The sequence below is a fragment of the Pituophis catenifer genome, unplaced genomic scaffold, assembly GCF_029215685.1.
Source record: "Pituophis catenifer annectens isolate HBS135680 unplaced genomic scaffold, rPitCat1.0.hap2 SCAF_9, whole genome shotgun sequence".
Classification (NCBI taxonomy): Eukaryota; Metazoa; Chordata; class Lepidosauria; order Squamata; family Colubridae; genus Pituophis; species Pituophis catenifer.
In genome coordinates this window covers 29,213,877-29,234,244 of record NW_027256889.1, presented here as the reverse complement: position 1 = coordinate 29,234,244, position 20,368 = coordinate 29,213,877, and the positions used below count along the sequence as shown (strand labels likewise).

Sequence of the window (20,368 nt, the reverse complement as noted above, 5' to 3'; positions counted from 1 at the left end):
TCAAAATCTAATAAATAAATAACCAGGAATAAATCTAAATAATGTTAAGCATTTTTGCTGTCTTGAGCTATCTATAGAAAGAATAAAAATGGGATAAAAGTAAATAAATAAATAATCTGGTACACATCTAACATTAATGCTACATTGTAATCATGCTTCTAAATGCTTTGCACCCCGTGGTCAGGAAGCCAAAAGCTGGCAGAGTGGCACAAAATGTCCTCTGTCTTCTTATCTCCACGGACAGGAGGCTAATTTCTGAAATACCACAAATCCAGAGCAGATTTCCAATCAGTCCGTGACCTCCTTTCGGAAAGCTGAGCCACCGGCAGCAAAATGTTCCCTCCAGTCAGTTCTGCTTTGAGCCTCGCTGGAGGCAAACAGGAGTTGAGCATTGTGGACACATATTTCCTGCATACATATTTCCCAGAATCCCCCTGCTCTAGCGAGTGCTCTAAAGGGAGGCTGTGGCCCATGAAAGTGGGGGCTGGGCAGTTGTCTGGGATTGGCACTGCGGCCCATTTCCCATTTATGATCTGGATGGGTAGCCCCCCCCCCCCCACGCGCACCCCTTAGCATAATCAAAGCAAACGTTGCTTTTAAAAAGCCCTTTGGTTGAGATCAACATTTGGGGACCGGCCTGTGGAGCTACTTGTGCTGGGCTAGCACAGCTGAGCTTTTATGAAATACACTGCAACAGCTGCTGAGAGAAATTGATGGAGAGGAAGTGAATGTGCTGGGAAAGGCCGCGTTTTCTCCCTTCCCAAAAGAATCAAAAATCTGGTCAGTGCAGAAGAAGCAAAGCTTTCCTTCTCTCTCTCCCACCCCACCCCTCTCCACCCCCGTCCCTGGTCTTACGCAATGGTTTTGCTGATGAGTCCAAATGAGACAACAACCTGCGAGGACATGGCTGCTTCTCCATTCGGGAATGTGATAAGGATTAGGGCAACGAAAGAGCCATGGCTAACCAAAAAAAAGTGACCTTTTATGGTGGGGCTCTTCTCCCTCAAATCTCTGCAAAGAGGTGGGGTGGGAGGCTCCTGCAGGAACATCCCTCAAGGACCGGCAACCAAATTTGCCAAGTCTTGGCCCCTATCACCAGAAGGGCAAAATCAGAGAATAGGATCTTGTGTAGTCAAGAGTCGGCCTATAGCTTAAAAATTTGAGTGTAACTATGGTAGATGCAGGAAGACATAATAGCTACTTTTGTATTGTGGGGAGATAGAAAAGTGTTGTTGTTTTTCTTCTTCTTCTTTATTCTATTTACAGTACCACATCATATTTCTGGTTAGTTTTATCAGTATTTTATTTCACATATTTATAAAATTTACAGGCCACTCAAGATATGGTTTGCTAGTTTCTTATTCATAGATTATATATAATGTTTGTTCAAGTTTTATACTTTTTCTTTACAGTACTTATATTAAAAAGTAATGTAAAGGTAAAGGTTCCCCTCCCACATATGTGCTAGTCGTACCTGACTCTAGGGGGCGATGTTCATCTCCGTTTCAAAGCTGAAGAGCCAGCGCTGTCCAAAGACGTCTCTGTGGTCATGTGGCCGGCATGACTAAACACCAAAGGCGCATGGAACACTGTTACCTTCGCACTAAAGTTGGTCCCTATTTTTCTACTTGCATTTTTACGGGCTTTCGAACTGCTAGGTTGGCAGAAGCTGGGACAAGTAATCAGAGCTCACCCTGTTACGTGGCACTAGGGATTCAAACCGCCAAACTGCCGACCTTTCGATCGACAAGCTCAGCATCTTAGCCACTGAGCCACCATGTCCCTAAAAAGTAATATATTTTTCTTCAAAACAAACATTTTGTTTTGCAAAATGCAATCCAGCTCCCAATAAGGTGGATGGAATATTTTTTTTAGCGCTTCACGTTTCTGAAGTATGTATATTATTGAATAGTAATGCATGGATACCAAGAGCAGAGAGAATGTTTAGGAAATTTGAATGTTTCCTGAGTGATTTTCCCCAGCAGATTTGTTAGTGATCCCAACTTGCAAAGTTCCGATGCAAATTACTCCATGACAAAAAGTACAGGTTGCCTAAGGTATTTTTTTGCAGAAAAAAATCCACAATATAAAAAAGATGTTGAGACTGTGAAAAAGAGTGCAAAAAAGAGCAATAAAGATGATTAGGAGCCTAAAGGCTAAAACACATGAAGAACGGTTGCAGAAAGTGGGTATGTCTAGTTTAATGAAAAGAAGGAATACTGGCAATAGGATAGCAGTGTTCCAATATTTGAGGGGCTGCCATAAAGAAGAGGGGGAGGGGTCAACCTGTTTTCCACAGCTCCAGAAGGCAGGACAAAAAGCAATGGATGGAAACTAATCAAGGAGAGAACCAATCTAGAACTAAGGAGAAATTTCCTGACAGTGAAAACAATAAACCAACTTTTGCCTTCAGAAGTTGTGGGTACTCCATCATTGGAGGCTTTCAAGAAGAGACTGGACAGCCATTTGTTCGGAATGATATAGGGCAGTGATGGCTAACCTTTTGGTGGGGAAGGCCGTTTTTGCCCTCCCCAGGCTCCTAGAAAGGTTCTGGAGCCTGGGGAGAGCGAAAAATGGGCCGCCTCCAGAGGCTCTCCGGAGGCCGGAAACAACCTGTTTCCCAACTTCCAGTTGGCCCAAAAATGAGCTGAACTAGGGCAATGCTTGCGTGCCCACCAATATGGCTCCACGTGCCACCTGTGGCACACGTGCCTTAGGTTCGCCATCATGGGTATAGGGTCTCTTGCCTGAGCAGAGGGTTGGACTAGATAACCTAAGCACCTTCCTATTCTGTTATTCTATGTTCTATGTCCATTCCACCAACCCTTTTAATTAGCTATTGCAAATTGTTTTTCAAGGCAGCCTCTGCTATAAATCGGTCCCCTTCCTTGGGAAGGAAGAGCCTCTGCCCCTAAAAGAGAGAAAGTTACAGATTCTAGCTTCACCCCATCAGAACTCTGCCTGCCTAGCTTAGAGGGAAGAAATTAGGGGACCATTACTTAAACAATTTGTTAACACCTAATTGGACAGTCAGTGATAATTGTTTTTGTGTGTGTGTGTGTGTGTGTGTGTGTTGGCCAGGAACAAGGGAAAATTGACTATCCCTTGTAACCCTTTGCGTGCGAAAAACTCAAATCCATCTTTGCTTCTTCTGTAACCACTTTGGCTTTAGTAAAGTATACTTTTGATTAATCATGAACAGAATGGTTTTAAGTCAAGGGCTACCTGTAAATAAATAATATAATGAGCCATATAGAGAAGTTAAAAGAAATTAAACAACACTGTTGTTCCAAAATAACAGGAAACCTGGCTGTCTATGGAGATTCTCTGTCATCTAGATCAGTGGTCACCAACTCGTGGTCCATGGACAACTGGTGGTCCGTGAGAAAATTTTGGTGGTCCCCAGAAAAAGTATTTGCATTTTTTATACTGCACTAAATACTATTTATCTTTTTAAAAAATTTGTATTCGCAGGATTTAAAATTATGAATTTAGTGATTCCTGAGGTCCAAAAGGTTGGTGACCCCTGATCTAGGTCATGGTTGTCCCAAAGGTGCTTTTTCAAGAGGCAACTGGACTTTCCTGGTTTTTCTTTGAAGAGCTGAAGAAGCTTCTTGGATGAGAAGCAAAATGTCTTCAAAGAAAAACAAGAAAGTCCAGTTGCCTCTAGAAAAAGCACCTTTAAGAAACCTGGTTCTTTTCCAAAACTGGGAATAATACTACTTTTCCAGTTTCTTAAAGCAATGTTCTTAGCAGTAACCTCTGCCTGATACAACTGTAATTCCATTCAGTCAGATTTCAAAGTTTGGGGATATAATTTAGCATAACATTAACATTTCTAATTTTCAGATCTTTATAATAGTTATAGACCAGTTTAAAGAAAGTGAGATACAGTAAAAATAAATATATATTTAAAAACCTATAAAATGCTAGAAGACATGAATTAAAAACTGAAAGTATATAAAAAGTGAGAAGGGGTTGGATGATCATGTAAAAAAGGGAAAGGCTTCCCTGTCGTGTCTGACTCGAGGGAAGGGGCGGTGCTTATCTCCGTTTCCTAGCCAAGGGAGCCAATGTTGTACGAAGACTTTTCTACGGTCATCTGGCCACCATGACTGTATGCCAGAGATGCACGGAACGCTATTACATTCACACCGAAGTGGTACCTATTTATCTACTCATACTTGCATGCTTTCGAACTGCTAGGTTGGCAGGAGCTGGAGCAAGGAATGGGAGCTCACCCCTGGGCTGCCCGCTTTTCAACTGACAAGCTCACCTTCTTTAACTGCTGAGCCATTGCGGCCCCCTTGGATTTAGGGGAGTATAAAAGGCTGCTATGTGGAAGGCTATCAAGTTACAACACATTCTAATGTGGTGAACTAGGGGCCCATTAAATCCAGTTCCTAACACAAGTTACCACCCAACCAATTTTGAGCAATGCTGCACAGAACTTGGCAATGCCATATGTTATACAGCTAGTTAGGATAGTCATAATGTGGGTCACCCAGATGACCAACCCAATTTTACGGCCTTTTTAGCAACAGTCATTAAGTGCATGCAGCAGCCGTAATATGAAGCCATTGTTCACTATGGGTGTCAGGCTTGCATTTTTATTGAGAACCCAAAGTAAACTTCAGTTTTTATCAAAAACGTCAAATTGTGGTCATGTTACCACTGGATGCTGCAAGTGACCATAAATGAGGGCCAGTTGTTGAGCTCCCAAAATGACCATGGGGTGGAGGGGCAATCATTTAAACTAAGTGGTGAGTAGCCCTCCAGAAGTCCCTCATAACTTTGAACAGGCGCTAACCAATTGGTGATAAGTCAAGGATCAGCTGTAGAAGGGTTAATGACTGAAAAAAATAATGTTAAAATATTTGTCCATAAATGTATATACAGTGTTATTTCAGAAAGGTGTCAGACTCCCATAAGACCAAAAAAGATGAGTCAATGAGTCCCCAAATGTTTTGCATCACCAACAAAAAAAATCTGACATTTGTTTTGTATAAATTTTAAGTTTTAAAAAGAACATGAAACCTATGGATAAAGAGAGAGAGAGGGAAGGAAGGAAGGAAGGAAATGTTCAGAAAGAAGGAATAAAAAAGAAATGGAAGCTTCCAGTTTCCTTTGCCGCAAATATAGATACAATTACAAAATTTTCTCTTATTCTAAAAAAAAGCTCACTTTTTTTCCTAGTCAATGTTTTCTTCTAATCAAAACCACAAATCATTAATACATTTTTTCTGTTTCATGCAAAAGGACAATAAGGGGTTTCCAGTCAGCCATCAACATAGACATTGTGTTTTCTCTGATCAAGGTCAACTTAACTATCTCTGCAAGTCCCTGCATCTTCACCAACCATTCCTCCACTGTGGGGAAGAATAGTGTCACTGCAGTTAACATACATAAAAACAAAGTTCTCTGACTTTTCTAGTTACTTATCCAGTAGTCCCAAAAGTTTCTGGTTTCAATTGAATTTTAAAATCTTCTGAATTAATATATGTATTTGTATCCCCCCCCCGTTTTTTGGGGGGGGGGATATGACATCTGTCCTTCCAGATTGGTGTTTTGCAACCTCAGCAATTTTAAAATGTGTGACTTCTGGGAGCTGAAGTTGACAAATTTTTTATTTTATTTATTTATTTATTTGTCAAGCATATATAAGATAACAGGTAAAAGTATAAACATAATTTGAATACATGAAAAGAGTAAGTAAAAAGGAATATTAGGACAGGAATGGTAGGCACGCTGGTGCACTTATGCACCCTTACAGACCTCTTAGGAAAGGGGTGAGGTCAACAGTAGACAGTCTAAGGTTAAAGTTTTGGGGAAGAAACTACAGAGTCAGGTAGTGCATTCCAGGCATTGACCACTCTGTTACTGAAGTCATATTTTCTGCAATCGGGTTTGGAACGGTTTACCTTGAGTTTGTATCTATTATTTGCTCATGTATTGTTATGGTTGAAGCTGAAGTAGTCATTGACAGGTAGGACATTGTGGCAGATAATTTTATGTACTATGCGTAGGTCAGACTGAAGTCAGCATAGTTCTAAATTGTCTAAGCCCAAAATTTGGAGTCTGGTGGCATAAGGTATTTTATTGCAGTTAGAGGAATGGAGGACTCTTCTTGTAATATATCTCTGAACTCTCTTGATTGTATTTATGTCCAATATGCAGTGCGGATCCAGACAGATGAGCTGCATTCAGGAATTGGTCTAGCAAATGTTTTGTATGCTCTAGTTAGTAGTACAATATTACCAGAGAAGAAGCTACACAAGATTAGGTTAACAACTCTTAATGCTTTTTTGGCAATGTTGTTACTATGGGCTCTGGCACTTAGATCTTTAGAAATGAGTACTCCAAGTTCCTTGACAGAGTGAGGGTCATCTACAAGGTCATGCCCATCTAATTTGTATTTTATGTTTTGATTTTTTTTTTTGCCAATGTGCAAGATAGAGCATTTGTTGGTTGAGATTTGATGTTGCCATTTGTTAGACCAATCTGACACATAGTCAAGGTCTTTTTGAAGGGTAGTTGCATTGTCGGTGGTGTTGAATAGTTTAACATCATCAGCGAAGAGAACACAGTTGTTCTTGTGGCTTCCGGCGTCCCGATATAGCCAGCTGACGCCATCGCTGGCTATTGGGGGCAAATTACTCGCCCCCACGGAGAGGGCTTGTAACTTGGGCGTCCTCCTGGACGCACGGCTGTCTTTAGAAGATCATTTGACGGCCGTGGCCAGGGGGGCTTTTTATCAGGTTCGCCTGATACGCCAGTTACGCCCCTTTCTAGATCGGGACTCCCTACGCACAGTCACTCAGGCACTCGTCACTTCCCGCCTGGACTACTGCAACGCTCTCTACATGGGGCTCCCCCTGGGGTGCACCCGGAGGCTCCAGCTGGTCCAGAACGCGGCCGCGTGGGGGATTATGGGGGCGACGAGGCGCTCCCATGTGACACCTCTCCTGCGCGAGCTGCACTGGCTTCCGGTGGTCTTCCGGGTGCGCTTCAAGGTGTTGGTGACCACCTTTAAAGCGCTCCATGGCTTAGGGCCAGGGTACTTACGAGACCGCCTTCTGCCACCAATAGCCTCCCACCGGCCAGTACACTCGCACAGAGTGGGCCTCCTCAGGATGCCGTCCGCCAGACAATGTCGGCTGGCGACCCCCAGGGGGAGAGCCTTCTCTGTGGCAGCACCCACCCTCTGGAACAACCTCCCCCCAGAGATACGTACAATATCAGACCTCCGGATTTTTCATTGGGCCCTGAAAACCTATTTATTTCCACTAGCTGGGCTGGCTTGAGTTAAATTTTAAATTGATTTTAAATTGGGTTGTTTTAATTTACGGCCAAAATATTTAATTATTTTAAATTGCTTTTAAATTTTGTATGTTCTGTTTTTTACTCTGGCTATTGGTGGCCCTATTGGAGAAGGGCGGTATATAAATGTAAACAAACAAATTAATTAATTAATTAATTAATATGATCACAAAGGTCATTTATGTAAGGTATGAAGAGTGTTGGACCTAAAACCCTGCCTTGTTAAAACTTGGTAAAACTGCTGAGGCTGAGAAACATGGTTGTAAAGGAATTCTTTGGATCATCCAGCAAACTTGAAATAAAATCTAATGAATCCATTTTAGCCATCAAGACTAAATTCCAAACAGGATGGATTTCACATAGCTGTGGATGCAGTGGGGAAGCCCAGGCCCTCCCAAAACCTGCGGTTGGGTCCCCAGGAATCAACAACTTTGAAGGGTTTGGGGCTGGGGCAGGAAATGGCCAGGATTGTCAGATTTGTGGGAGCCCAGCAATCTTGGCCAGATCAGGCTGCTGCCAACCCTGCCAAGGGTTCTCTCAGCATGAAGCGAAAACAGCTTTATTTTTGTAAGACTGAGATGTGCCTTGCATAAAATATTTCTATTAATTTTGCTGCTTCTGCTTCTGATGCCGTGGTGAGAACTTGCTTCTGGCCGTTTCTATTGGACTGCATTTTATTAATCCACACTGATTTCTTTTGCATTCCCAAGTCATGAATTGCCTTGAATGCAACTATGAAAATTGTGAATAAAACAAACACAATTCCTTGCAAGAGGGAGAGCCGGGGTGTATTTCGTGGAGGATGCCATTCTTCTCCCCAGAAGAATGGGGGAGGAGGTAGAGGCATTTCCTGCTGGAGGAAGATGCTGTGTGTTTTTCCTCCAAAGGACCAAAATCGACTGAGGAGACATAATGGTTTTAGCCTTTCAAAAAGTCGTGATGTCCCTTCCTGCTTTCTTCAAACTACAGAACCATTTGATAATCTAACAGAAACAGGAACACTCACATTTTCTGGCCTGTCTGTGTTCTGTGTCCTATGACTTCATAGAGCACAGAGCTGAGTTGTTGAACATCCAAATTACATTTTAAAACCCAGAAGCAAGTTTCTAGCACTCAGTGTTGCACGTATAAACAAGCACACAACGTGCGTGAGGTTCCCCTGGAGAGGCGGCCAGAGAAATGGCCACATTTGTGGGCCTAGTCGATGCCAAGGTTCTCTTTGTGCCTTGTGTTTCAGCTCGCAACCCGCTTCAGTCATGGGAAAGCAGAACAGCAAGCTGCGTCCAGAAATGCTCCAAGACCTGCGGGAGAACACCGAATTCTCTGACCTGGAGCTCCAGGAGTGGTACAAGGGATTCCTGAAAGACTGCCCCACGGGCATCCTCAATGTGGAGGAGTTCAAGAAAATCTACGCCAACTTCTTCCCTTATGGAGATGCCTCCAAGTTTGCCGAGCACGTCTTCCGCACTTTTGACACCAATGGTGACGGCACCATCGACTTCCGAGAGTTCATCATCGCGCTGAGCGTCACCTCCCGGGGGAAACTGGAGCAGAAGCTGATGTGGGCTTTCAGCATGTACGACCTGGATGGCAATGGCTACATCAGCAGGGAAGAGATGCTGGAGATTGTCCAGGTGAGCCGTCGCCCCTCCCTCGCCCCCCCCCCAGCAAAGTCCTGACGCCTCCCAAGAGAAACCTTTGTTGATCTCTTTGGGCAACCCATAGTAGCGGAGTCTTCATGGGTTGCTAGAGCTGAACTCAGAGGCCTGGACCTATGAGCCGGCCAGGGAGGCGTCTTTCGACAGCTTTTAGCATAAGGCTCGTGGCAAGACGCAAACACCCATAGCATGCCAGCCCCCAGAGGATTGCAAGCCTGAAATACGGGGTGGGGAGGAACATTGATAGTTTTTAAAAGAAGCATAGTAAAATTTAACATGTTATGTGAACTCAACACGGCATGAAGGTTTGGTGAACTGGCATCATGAAATCATAAATTACATTGTAGGCTCACCCATTCCCTCCCTCCCTTCCCCCAAGCTCTGGGCAGCTGCCCCAACAACAGTCTCTTCTGCAGTCAGATGAAGGGGAAGGATGGATGGTGAGAAGAACTGAGGAATTCATAGCCCTTTTTGGCCTAATTTTTGAGTCTTGTCATTTTAAAACAGCATCTTCCTGACTGAGAACCTCAATATTCTAAATAGCTAAATGTTCTTAATTCAACTAAGAAGTCAAAGTAGCTGAAGTTGGCCATCCTGGTTCTTAAAATTGTCGTCCCCCCAACCTCCCCCCCCCCAGATCTTCTCCACAATTAATCAACTAAAGCCATGGGTTAATATGCTGAGTGAAGTGATTAAAGCAGGGGACCCTAATTACTGAGTGGGAAAATCCAGTCTGTAAAGGGTAACTAATCTTAAGTGTGCTGTTAATCTAGCAATTAAACTGATTAAAGCTTTTAGCTTTCAGACTGAGCCAGAGCTGGTCAGAACAGGGCTTGGAGCTGCAGAGGGAGAGCAGGGTTTTCCACCAATTTTCCTCTGGTTTTGTTCTCCCTGTCAACTGTTTTGCATCTGGCTGCTTTCACTGCAGAGGTCCCAGCACTATCGGCTGAGGGGGATGCGGCTCTTCTGCCTTTCCTTCCTTCATGACTTCTGGGGAATGAAAGAAAAGCAGAAGCTGCGTGGGAGAACAGGATGCTCAGTGTGGGAGGCAGCAGAGCCATCTAGAAATTCCCTGGAAAAAATGTCTTTGGATACCCCCGAGACTGTCTTCATTGGCTCAGAACGAAAGCCCCGCCTCCTTTGTCTCTGGTGGCTCCATAAATGCAGGTTGCATTGGGTGGGGTGGGTGGAGGTAGAGCTAAGGGCAGAGGAGAGCAGATTAGAGTAAGGAAATTGGGAGAGGCTCTCCTACAGTTCTCTTCTGCTCCCTCAAATGTGTCTTTGCAGACGTTAGAGATTCATTTTATGCACATGCAGAGTGGATTAGACTTGCAAAAGGTCCAAGGTTATATTTCTGGGTATTGGCAGCTTCCAGAACTGATTCCCAGGTAGGAACAGGGATGACAGAAACATCATGTTAAGGCAGTGGTGAACTTCAGATTTTTCTACTACCAGTTCTATGGGCGTGGCTTGATGGGCATGGCAGGGGAAGGATACTGCAAAATCCCCATTCCCCCCCCCACTCCAGGGGAAGGATACTGCAAAATCCCCATTCCCACCCCACTCCAGGGGAAGGATACTGCAAAATTTCCATTCCCACCCCACTCTGGGGCCAGCCAGAGGTGGTATTTGCCGGTTCTCCAAACTACTCAAAATTTCCGCTACCGGTTCTCCAGAACCTGCTAGATTTCACCCCTGTGTTAAGCCATAATTTGTTTAGGTCTGGTTTATTGAATAAAGCACCTTTAGAATCACAGTGTAAACATGCCAAAAATGCAGCTTAATACAGTCTGTGAACTATGTTGCATCAACGAACCTTCACTTGGTGATATTTTCCAGAAGAAAAACATGTTTTGTTGTTTCCTAAAAACAGTATCTTCTGTGAATATTCCCCCACCTGCCCAGAAGATGAGAAGGGATGCTTTAAAAGTCAAATTCAATTTGTGGATTCTTTTTTATTCCACGTAGAGATACAGTTTGTTGATGTTTATCACATCTAAGCTAAGGCAGCTACTGATAGATTTCTGGGGAATGCCAGAAAAAATTCAGATTGCTGCAAGTCGGCTGTGAATCTTTTGGACTGTGGGCTATAACTGAATTTTAATGGTGATACGGTCTCTGAGGAAGAAAAAAAAGAACATTGCTGAGAGGATGCCTTCTTAGTGCAGGTAGATGGAAACCAAGGAGTCTTCTGAATCAGATTCTTGTTTTAGAGGTCTAAAGCATTTGAATGGACACTGCAAAACATGCCCAGATGAGGTGCGGAGACCTCTTGGTCCTCCAATCCCTCCTGGGACTGGCACCTCTTTACATCCATATGAAGTTGAAAAGGGGGAGATTTTTTTGTGGGGGGAAGTTTGCAGCATTGATGAACCTTGAAACCTGTAGTTGGAGGTGGCTTGTCCTTCCCATAATGGCTGCCCAAACTGTTTACAAAGCATGGTTTTGATAGGTCTGCCCTTCCTGATTGCCACCATCCCTGTTTCCCTTTGCCCTTTATCTGGGCACATGGGAACAGTTCCAGAGAAAACTAAAGGCATGGGTTGCCCATCCTAAGAAAGGTCATGAGTCTCTATGGGGCATTCCTGGACATGGAGGTCTCGTGGAAAAGACTGGGCACTTGTTGTTTTGCAGATGGCTTTCCAATTCAGACAAGTTTGGATTATAATTTTGGGTCAGCCAAGGAAGGACACTGAATGACCAAGAGAATCATTCAGTGGCTGCGTTAATCTGGGAGTTGAATTTAACTGGTCTGACTTTTCATAATCCATCAAACAACAAGCAAATCAAACATGCTGGATTCATCCCACCCTGAAGGTATCTCTAGCATGTTGTGTGAATGCATCTGCTACATCTCTGCCTGGCTAAATATATTTGTGAGTGTCGTTAATAAATTTGCCCAGTTCACAACCCAGATGCCTCTGGATATTAAAAAGCAGCTGGCAGACAAACTTGCTGCTTTCCTTTCAGCATCCAGCATAGAAGTTCTGGGTTGAGTTCCAGAAGACCAGCCAGAAGGGATGGGTAGGTGGAGATCTTGGTCTCAATTTCCATCTTACTTTCTTACTCCTGCCCGTATCTGTAGTGCCCTCTGCTGGACGTTGATCAACATTGCAAGCCCATAACGCAGGCTATCCTCAGTGTTACTGTTTTGGTTCTCACCAGGGATGATTGCAGAATACTGTCCAAAAAGGGGTTGCACATAAAATGCATTGCATATAAAAATAGGTGCAGCTGCAATTACAGTCACCATCTTAATTTTGCCATTACCCTCTAGAAACTTGAGGGTAAACAAAGGGTTTATTTTTTGCTGACCAGTCTTGTCCTCAGGCTACTCTGCGGACTGTTGCTTTTCCCAAAGGATCCGCCTGCTTGAGCTGTCTGCTGCCATTCTACTGTTAACAGTCCAGCTATCGAGTTGTGCATGCGAATTGTCAACGTATTCTGTCACGGTCTGCTGGGGAATAAAAGACTGGCTGAATATTACAGGGAAAAAGTGCTTCTGCTCCATCAGATCTGTCCTGAGCTGCCTGGGGTCCCAGAGTCCCAGACTGGCCAAGGTTAAATGCATCTTTCTCAGCTCCTGGAACAGAAAAGGAGGGGGGGAAACCCTCTCGGGGCAGGGATAGAGACGAGAGCCAACAGGCTGAGAGCACCTTTCCTCCTTTGGCCTCCAGGGCTGGGATGACCACATCTTCTCCCCATAGAACAACAACCATGCTGGCCGGGGATGATGGAAAGTCTAGTCATAAGTATCTTCAAAGGAGTCAGTCTGGGGCAGGCTGGTTTAGAAAAGACCATACAGGTAGGCCTTGACTTATGACTAGTAGCTGTAGCAACTGTTCATAGTTTTGATGGGCCTGAGAGGTGCTTACGGCCCGGATTCGAAGCTCAGACAGTCAGCCTGTGGTTACATGACTGGACATCGGGTGCTCAGCAACAGAATCGCATTTACAGACGTTTGCAGTGCCTCCTAATCACATGACCTTGTTTTACAAAGGTTTTGACGAAAACTGGCAGTTACTTCTGGGTTTTGGCAAAATCGCACCTAAGGCGAACCATTGGTTCACAACAACCCTGCAGTTTGCTTAACTACTACTACAAAAAGAATCCTAAAATCAGGTCAATCACATGACCAACCTCCTTTGCGATCATCATGAGTTACAATTTTGATGGGCAGGCTCCCTTTACAGTCATAATTTAAGGATTATCATCCATTTGCAGCAGGAATAGCCAAAACCCTAGATGATAGGCTGAAGAACCACATGGATCTTGACAGACTTGAACCCTGGGCCCTATCTAACAAAATGAAATTCAGCGTAGAGAAAAATAAAGTCTTGCACCTAGACAAGAAAAACCAAAAGTACACATATAAACTGGGTGAAACCAGGCTTAATAGCAGTAACTGTGAGAGAGATCTTGGAGCCTTAGTAAACAACCAGTTAAAGATAAGCCAGCAGTGTGCAGCGGCAGCCAAAAAAGCCAATGCAATCCTAAACTGCATTAACAGAGGGATCCAATCAAGATCAAGTGAGGTACCACTCTAATACCATTCTGTAAACCCTTAGTAAGACCACACCTAGAATACTGCATCTAGTTTTTGGCACCACACTATAAAAAAAGAGGTGGAGACTCTAGAAAGAGTGCAGAGAAGAGCAACCAGGATGATGAGGGGACTGGAGGCTAAAACATACGATGAACAGTTACAGGAACTGGGCCTGGCTAGTCTAGTGAAGAGAAGGGCCAGGGGAGACATGATAGCAGTCTTCCAATACTTGAGGGGCTGCCACAGAGAGGACGGGGTCAAGCTATTTTCCAAAATACCTGAAGGCCAGATAAGGAATAATGGATGGAAACTGACCAAAGAGAGATTCAACCTAGAAATAAGGAGAAATTTTCTGACAGTGAGAGCAATCAACCAATGGGACAGAAGTTGCCTTCGGAAGTTGTGGGAGCTTCATCACTGGAGACTTTCAAGAAGAGACTGGACTGCCATTTGTCAGAAATGGTGTAGGACAGGGATATCAAAACAGATTTCTTTGAGGGCCGGATCAGCCTATGTGGGCTGGCGGGGGGGGGGGCAGGGGTGGGAGACAGGACGGACACCTCCTACAGCACCCTGCTGGCCAAAACGAGGCACATGGATACTCTGTGCACCCCATTTTTGGCCTCCCCAGCCTCCAGCAGCACTCTGCCAGCCAAAAACAGGTTGCGCAGCCTGTTTTGGCTGGATGAGGTACCACGGGCCTGTCCTTTGATATTTCCTGGCCAGCCCCGTGGGCTGGATTTAAGCACCCTGCCGGCCGGATCCAGCCTGTGGACCTTGAGTTTGACACCCCTGGTGTAGAGTCTCCTGCTTGGGGCGGGAGGTTGGACTAGATGACCTACAAGGTCCCTTCCAACTCTGTTCATCTGTTAATGTGCCAGGCACAATAGGACTGTAACATTCATACTGAACATTTTTATTTTCCAAATTGCACATAGACAATTTAACAGCAACAACTGCAAGACAAATGTATTTCTAATACAGGTAGTCTTCAACTTCTCATTTAGTGACTGTTCAGAGTTACAACAGCACGGAAAAAAGTGACTTATGACTGTTTTTCACATGACCGTTGTAGCATCTCCATGACCGCATGGTTTACATTCAGATGCTTGACAACCAACTCATATTTATGACGGTCGCAATGTCCAGGGGCCCCGTGATCACTTTTTGCAACCTTCCGACAAGCAAAGTCCATGTGGAAGCCCCATTCGCCCAACAGCTGTCTTGCCTAATAACTGCAGTGATTCACTTAACTGTGACAAAAAAGGTCGTAAAATGGGGCAAAACTCAACTGTCTTGCTTAGTAACATAAATTTTGGGCTCAATTATGTTCGTAAGTTGAGGAACATTGAACTTTTCTCTTGTTTTCAGTTTCCATACTGGGATAAGCAGTGGCAGCTGCAAACCAATTTGTTGGAAAGGAGAAGCATGTTGAGTTGGGTTGGTGGGATTAGAGAGGTCTCGATTGCCCATGTCAAGAGCAGAGGCAGACGTTGTAGATCCAAAGTGGGGCTGCCAACTGCCGAGCGGATCACCTCAATAGGCCAGGCTTACCTGCAGGGGTGTAGCAGGGATGTCCCCCTCCAGCCCATCTGTGCCGGCCTCATTCAGTGCAAGCCCTGTTTCCCATCATAGGAATCTTGGGGGGTCCTTGGCAGAATCCAAAGCCTCTACAGACTTTGCTCCTGTTCCTCTTCTTTTTCTCCAGGCTATCTACAAAATGGTCTCATCAGTGATGAAGATGCCAGATGATGAATCAACCCCCGAGAAACGGACGGAAAAAATCTTCCGACAGATGGATACCAATAATGATGGTAAATGAGGAGACAGAGAGATTAAGACACAAGCTCATCAGTAAATCCAGAGCTTTTAAGCAAGAAGGCAGGAAAGCTGATTAAATACAGTGACAAGCGGCTGTAGGGGGGAAGGAGGTTGCCCCACAGCTCTGCCAGGGAGGCACTGCTGGCTAGTAATTTCTAGTATTTTGCCTTAATATAGGCCTCCTCCCTCCCTCCCTCCCTCCCTTCCTTCCTTCCTTCCTTCCTTCCTTCCTTCCAACACAAGCATATTACATTTGATGAAGAATAAGAAAAGTAAGGTGATCAGATGCTGCCCTTAAAAAAAAGATCTTGCAGGTCATTTTTGCATCACTGCACAGCGTATGTTAGTCGTCTTCTAGGAAGAGGCCCGGGTGCTCAGGGCAGTGAACTGCTCTGCCCATTAGAGGAAGCCAGAGGGAGATCCGGGCTGCTCAGCAGGCATTCATAGTGTAAATTCCTCCTTTCTGCCAAAGCAGAAGCAGGGAAGGCTAGCCTCTTTTTCCACCCCATCTTCCAGGCTTAGGGATGGCCGTCCCTCCTGGTTGGGGGCTCTGCCTCTGCCATCATGCTTCAGAAGGCAACATGTCTGCACCTATGACAGGCAATCCTCAACGCACATCCATTCATTTAGCAACAATTCAAAGTTACAACAGTGCTGAAAAAAGTGACATCAACCGGTCCTCACACGACTGTCTCAGTGTCCCCATGGTCACATGATCACAATTTGGGTGCCTGGCAACCCGCATGTATTTATGCTGCTGCAGCATCCTGGGCTTGCGTTGTTGCTTCCAAAAGACAAAGTTGATGGGAAAGCTACCGGGAAGGTTGCAAGTTGCAGTCACACAATGCTTCGCTTAAAAACCTCTGCAAAAAAGGCCACAGAATAAGGTGTGATGCCTTACTTAACAACTACACCACTTAATGATGAATTTTACGTCCTTTTTTGTGGTTGTAAGTCGAGAATACCTGCATAAAAGTTTGGTTTGCTGCACTCTCTCATTCTGTGTAGAGATCAAAAGGCAGCCATGGGCCCAACAAGTTGTGCCCGCTTAAAAGCAACAGTGGCATTCCAGCATTAGGAACTCGCCTCCCAGTCCAGCGAGGGGGCTTCTCCACACAGGGAGTCCTTTGCACCTTCCTGGGAGCTGTGGGGTGAAGCAGCAAGAAATTGGCTGGGCTGAAAGGTTTTCTGTCAGATTTCCCAATTTTGGAAGAGGCCAAGGATTATAGTTGGGATCCTAAGGTTGCACTGACAAGGCACTCATTTTGCCTAGGAGGCAGGGGAACCTGCAGGCATGCAGTCACAAAAGTCCAGATGGGGCCCCAAACCATGCGATCCAAGCCCCGCCCGTTTTTATGGGAATAGCAAGAGGTGAAAATATCGGAGATTGGATTTTTTAAGGAGGGCCAAAGATGCTTTTGGGCAGGAGTCCCAAACCTCAGGGCTGCGGCCCACTACTGGGCCATGACCTATATGAAACTGGGCCGCAGGAGAGGTGGGCAAGCGTGTGTGAAGCTCTACTTCACACACGCTTGCCGGTGGTCTTCTGGGTGCGCTTCAAGATGTTGGTCATCATCCATGGCATAGGGCCTAGCTATCTTCGAGACCGCCTGCTGCTACCGACGACCTCCCACCGACCTGTGCGCTCCCACAGAGAGGGCCTCCTCAGGGTGCCATCAGCCAAACAATGTAGGCTGGTGACCCCCAGGGGGAGGGCCTTCTCTGTGGGGGCACCTACCCTCTGGAATCAGCTGCCCCCAGAGATAAGGAGAATCCAAGACCTCAGTGCCTTCCGCCGTGCCCTTAAAACCCACTTTTTCCAGCAAGCCGGGCTGGCTTAGGAAGAAATGTTTAAAAGTTTTAAATTGGTTTGTGATTTTTAATTTTTGGGCCAAATTTATATACATTTTAATTGTTTTTTAATATTTGTATTTCATGTTCTTAATTCTGGCTGTACATTGCCCTGAGTCCTCAGGGAGAAGGGCGGTATATAAATTGGAAATAAAATAAAATAAATAAAATAAATAAATACTTGTGCGAGTGGCGGGCATTTGCCTGAACAGAGGGTACTAGCCAGTGATGGGTTTCAATTTTTTTTACTACTGGTTCTGTGGGTGTGGCTTGGTGGGTGTGACATGGCTTGGTGGGCATGGCAGGGGAAGGATACTGCAAAATCCCCATTCCCTCCCGATCAGCTGGGACTTGGGGGGGCAGAGAATAGATGGGGGCAGGGCCAGTCAGAATTTTTACTACCGGTTCTCTGAACTACTCAAAATTTCCACTACCAGTTCTCCAGAACTGGTCAGAAACCCACCTCTGGTACTAGCCCTTGCATGCGCTCCATTCGCACAAATGGAGGGCACACACACCTGCCACTTACACAAATGGATGGATGCCTGCCACTCACACGCCTCCCCCACCCCCACTGCGTTGGACTGGGTTGCCAAGCCAGAAAGATTGGGGACCCCTGCTTTAGGACAGTGCAAATCTGGCCCACCCCTCCTGACCCTGCAAGGAAATCCACGGGGGAGAAGGATCAAAAAGCTCGAGTTGCTACTACCAAGGGGAGGGGGCTACAATTGTTACCCATCTTGATTTTTTTGACACGTCCCCCCTTCTCCATTGTGGATGGCCTTCCGTGGCTAGGACCAGCAGGCCACCAGTTCTGCAGCTGCAGCTGCAGCTGCTCAAGAGAAATGGGTGGACGTTTCAGCCAGCTGAATATTTTCTGTGGGGAGATGACTACTCCCCCTCTGCCCCCGCTCCATTAAAGAGAGACCTAAAGGATGGGTGTGACCTACACCAGAAGCAGCTCACCCCTTTCGCAGGTCAAAAGACCGGCCTCTAAGCAGAAACAGGCCTAAAATAACTGATGGGTAAAAGAAAGCATCTGATGCTGTGGGTATTCCTCACCTTACAACCATTGGCTTAGTGACCATGGTTACAGTGGCACTAGAAAAAAGTGACTTACAACCGGTCCTCACCCTTATGACTGTCTCAGCATCCCCATGGTCACATGATTGAAACTGACACATGGCAACGGGCATGCATTTACGACGGCTGCAGGATCCTGCGATTGCCAGGCGCCACCTTCTCAGCCAGCTTCCGACAAGCAAGGCCAATGGGAGAAGCCACGTTCGCTTAACAACCACGATTCACTTAACACTGGCAGTGATTTGTTTAACAACCATACGAAGAAAGGTTGTAAAACCAGGCACAATGCACTTAGTGACGACCTTGCTTAGCAGTGGAAATTCTGGTCCCAATTGGGATTGCAAGGCAACGACTACCGGGACTATTTCTCAACCTTGGCAGCTTGAAATGGGTAGACTTCAACTCCCAGAATTCCCCAGCCAGGGGAGGCTGTTCTCGAGCAACGCAAAATCTCTGAACTCTACTCGTAGCTACTAAATACGTTGGAGCAGCGGTCCCCAACCTTTCCAGCTTGGCGGCCCAGCCAGGGACAGGGGCGTGTGCATGGCAGGTACATGCGCGCACACACAGCTCCATTTGTGTGAATGGCAGGCAACATGCCCTTCACTTGTGCAAATAGAGCTTCATGCACAAGCAGAGGCTGCTTGTGTTCATGCGCGAAGCTCCACTCAGCAGGGACTTGCACTCGTCTGCGAAGCTCTACTTGTGTGAGCAGAGGGCGCTTGTGCTCATGTGCAAAGCTCCGCATGAGGGAAACTCTGCCCGTGAGCACAAATGCCTGCCGCTCGTGTCAGTGGAGCTTCATGCCCGAGCATAAGTGCCCTCCGCTCACACGCGTGCTTACCCATCTCTCCCGCAGCCCGGTTTCGAACAGGCCATGGCTTGGTAGTGGGCTGCAGCCCAGGGGCTGGGGACAAACATCCCATTGGTTGAAATTAAGGGACAGCTTCACCAGAAGCCAAGGCTGGTCTCTCACATACACAAAAACTCTTACTTTGTGTCCGGAAAAGAAAAGGCCAGTCTTAAAGGATTAGATGGGAAACTGAAAAACAAGACATCAGTATAGTTAGTTTGACATGAAAACCTCACTTGACACATGAGAAGGGGAAAAAAGGAATCCTTTGGCATCCATGTGAGCTCTGCTGACGTTTTTCTAAAACCATGACATACCTTTGCAGGAATCCTTTGTCAGAAAACAATGTGGAGTGCAGGTAGATGAACTTGGCACAAGGAGGCCTGGGAACTTCAGATGAGGATGGAGGGCAGTAGAAAACGCTCAGGGAAGAAGGAAGCAACCAGGGGTCCCTTCTGGGAATTCTGCTCCATCTGGGACTGGCATCCCCCCTTCCTTCTTTTGCTGTGCTTGACCCCCTCTTCTCCTTTCCAGGCAAACTGTCCCTGGAGGAGTTCATCAAAGGCGCCAAGAGCGACCCTTCCATCGTGAGGCTGCTGCAGTGCGATCCCAGCAGTGCCTCCCAGTTCTGAGCACTCCCCACTGCCCAGGAGGCTCTGGATGAGCCCACCTCCCCAAACAGCACCCAACTTCACCGGGCGTCTCCGAGGAAGTCACCAGCCTCCTCCCGTTCCTGCTTGGACATCAAAGCAAGGAGCACCAGCCAGTCTACTGAAGTTTTTTTCTGACTCACAGATATTTTTCCTTTCCCCCCTCCCTGAACACTTTAGCTTGGTGTGAATGTGACACGACTTGGGATGCAGCTGAGGGGGTGGGTGGCAAACCGGAGTCTGAGGACCAGCCGGTCTTCTGTCAGCCCTCCAGGTTAGGGTCAGTCAAAGGGGCCGCTCGCCCGCAGCTGCCTCTTCCGCTGCGCCTGCTGCTGGCCGTATTCCCACTGCAGGGCTCCTGAGTGCGAGAGCAGCTTTTGCTGGCGAAAGCGAGGTCTGTAGCCCAAGGCACCGGCTGCAAATGCCAACAAAGCTGAAAGGCCACTGAGGGACCCCAGTATATGCCTGGATAACTCCCAGTCGGGCAGCATATAGATTTAATAGATTAGCATAATAAATTATTAAAATGACACTAGGCCAGATCAGTTACGTATACGGAAGTACAAGTCTCTGCTTTGCGTTGTTT

At 46.1% G+C, this 20,368-nt stretch overlaps 1 protein-coding gene across 1 annotated transcript; it reads left to right on the top strand.

The window, feature by feature from the left end:
* Window positions 1-8,576: 8,576 nt before the first annotated feature.
* Window positions 8,577-19,764, top strand: HPCA (hippocalcin). The gene is made up of 3 exons (XM_070949326.1): window positions 8,577-8,954; window positions 15,233-15,338; window positions 19,667-19,764. Exons 1-3 carry the CDS (start codon window positions 8,577-8,579, stop codon window positions 19,762-19,764), a joined length of 582 nt encoding a protein of 193 aa, XP_070805427.1.
* Window positions 19,765-20,368: the final 604 nt, after the last annotated feature.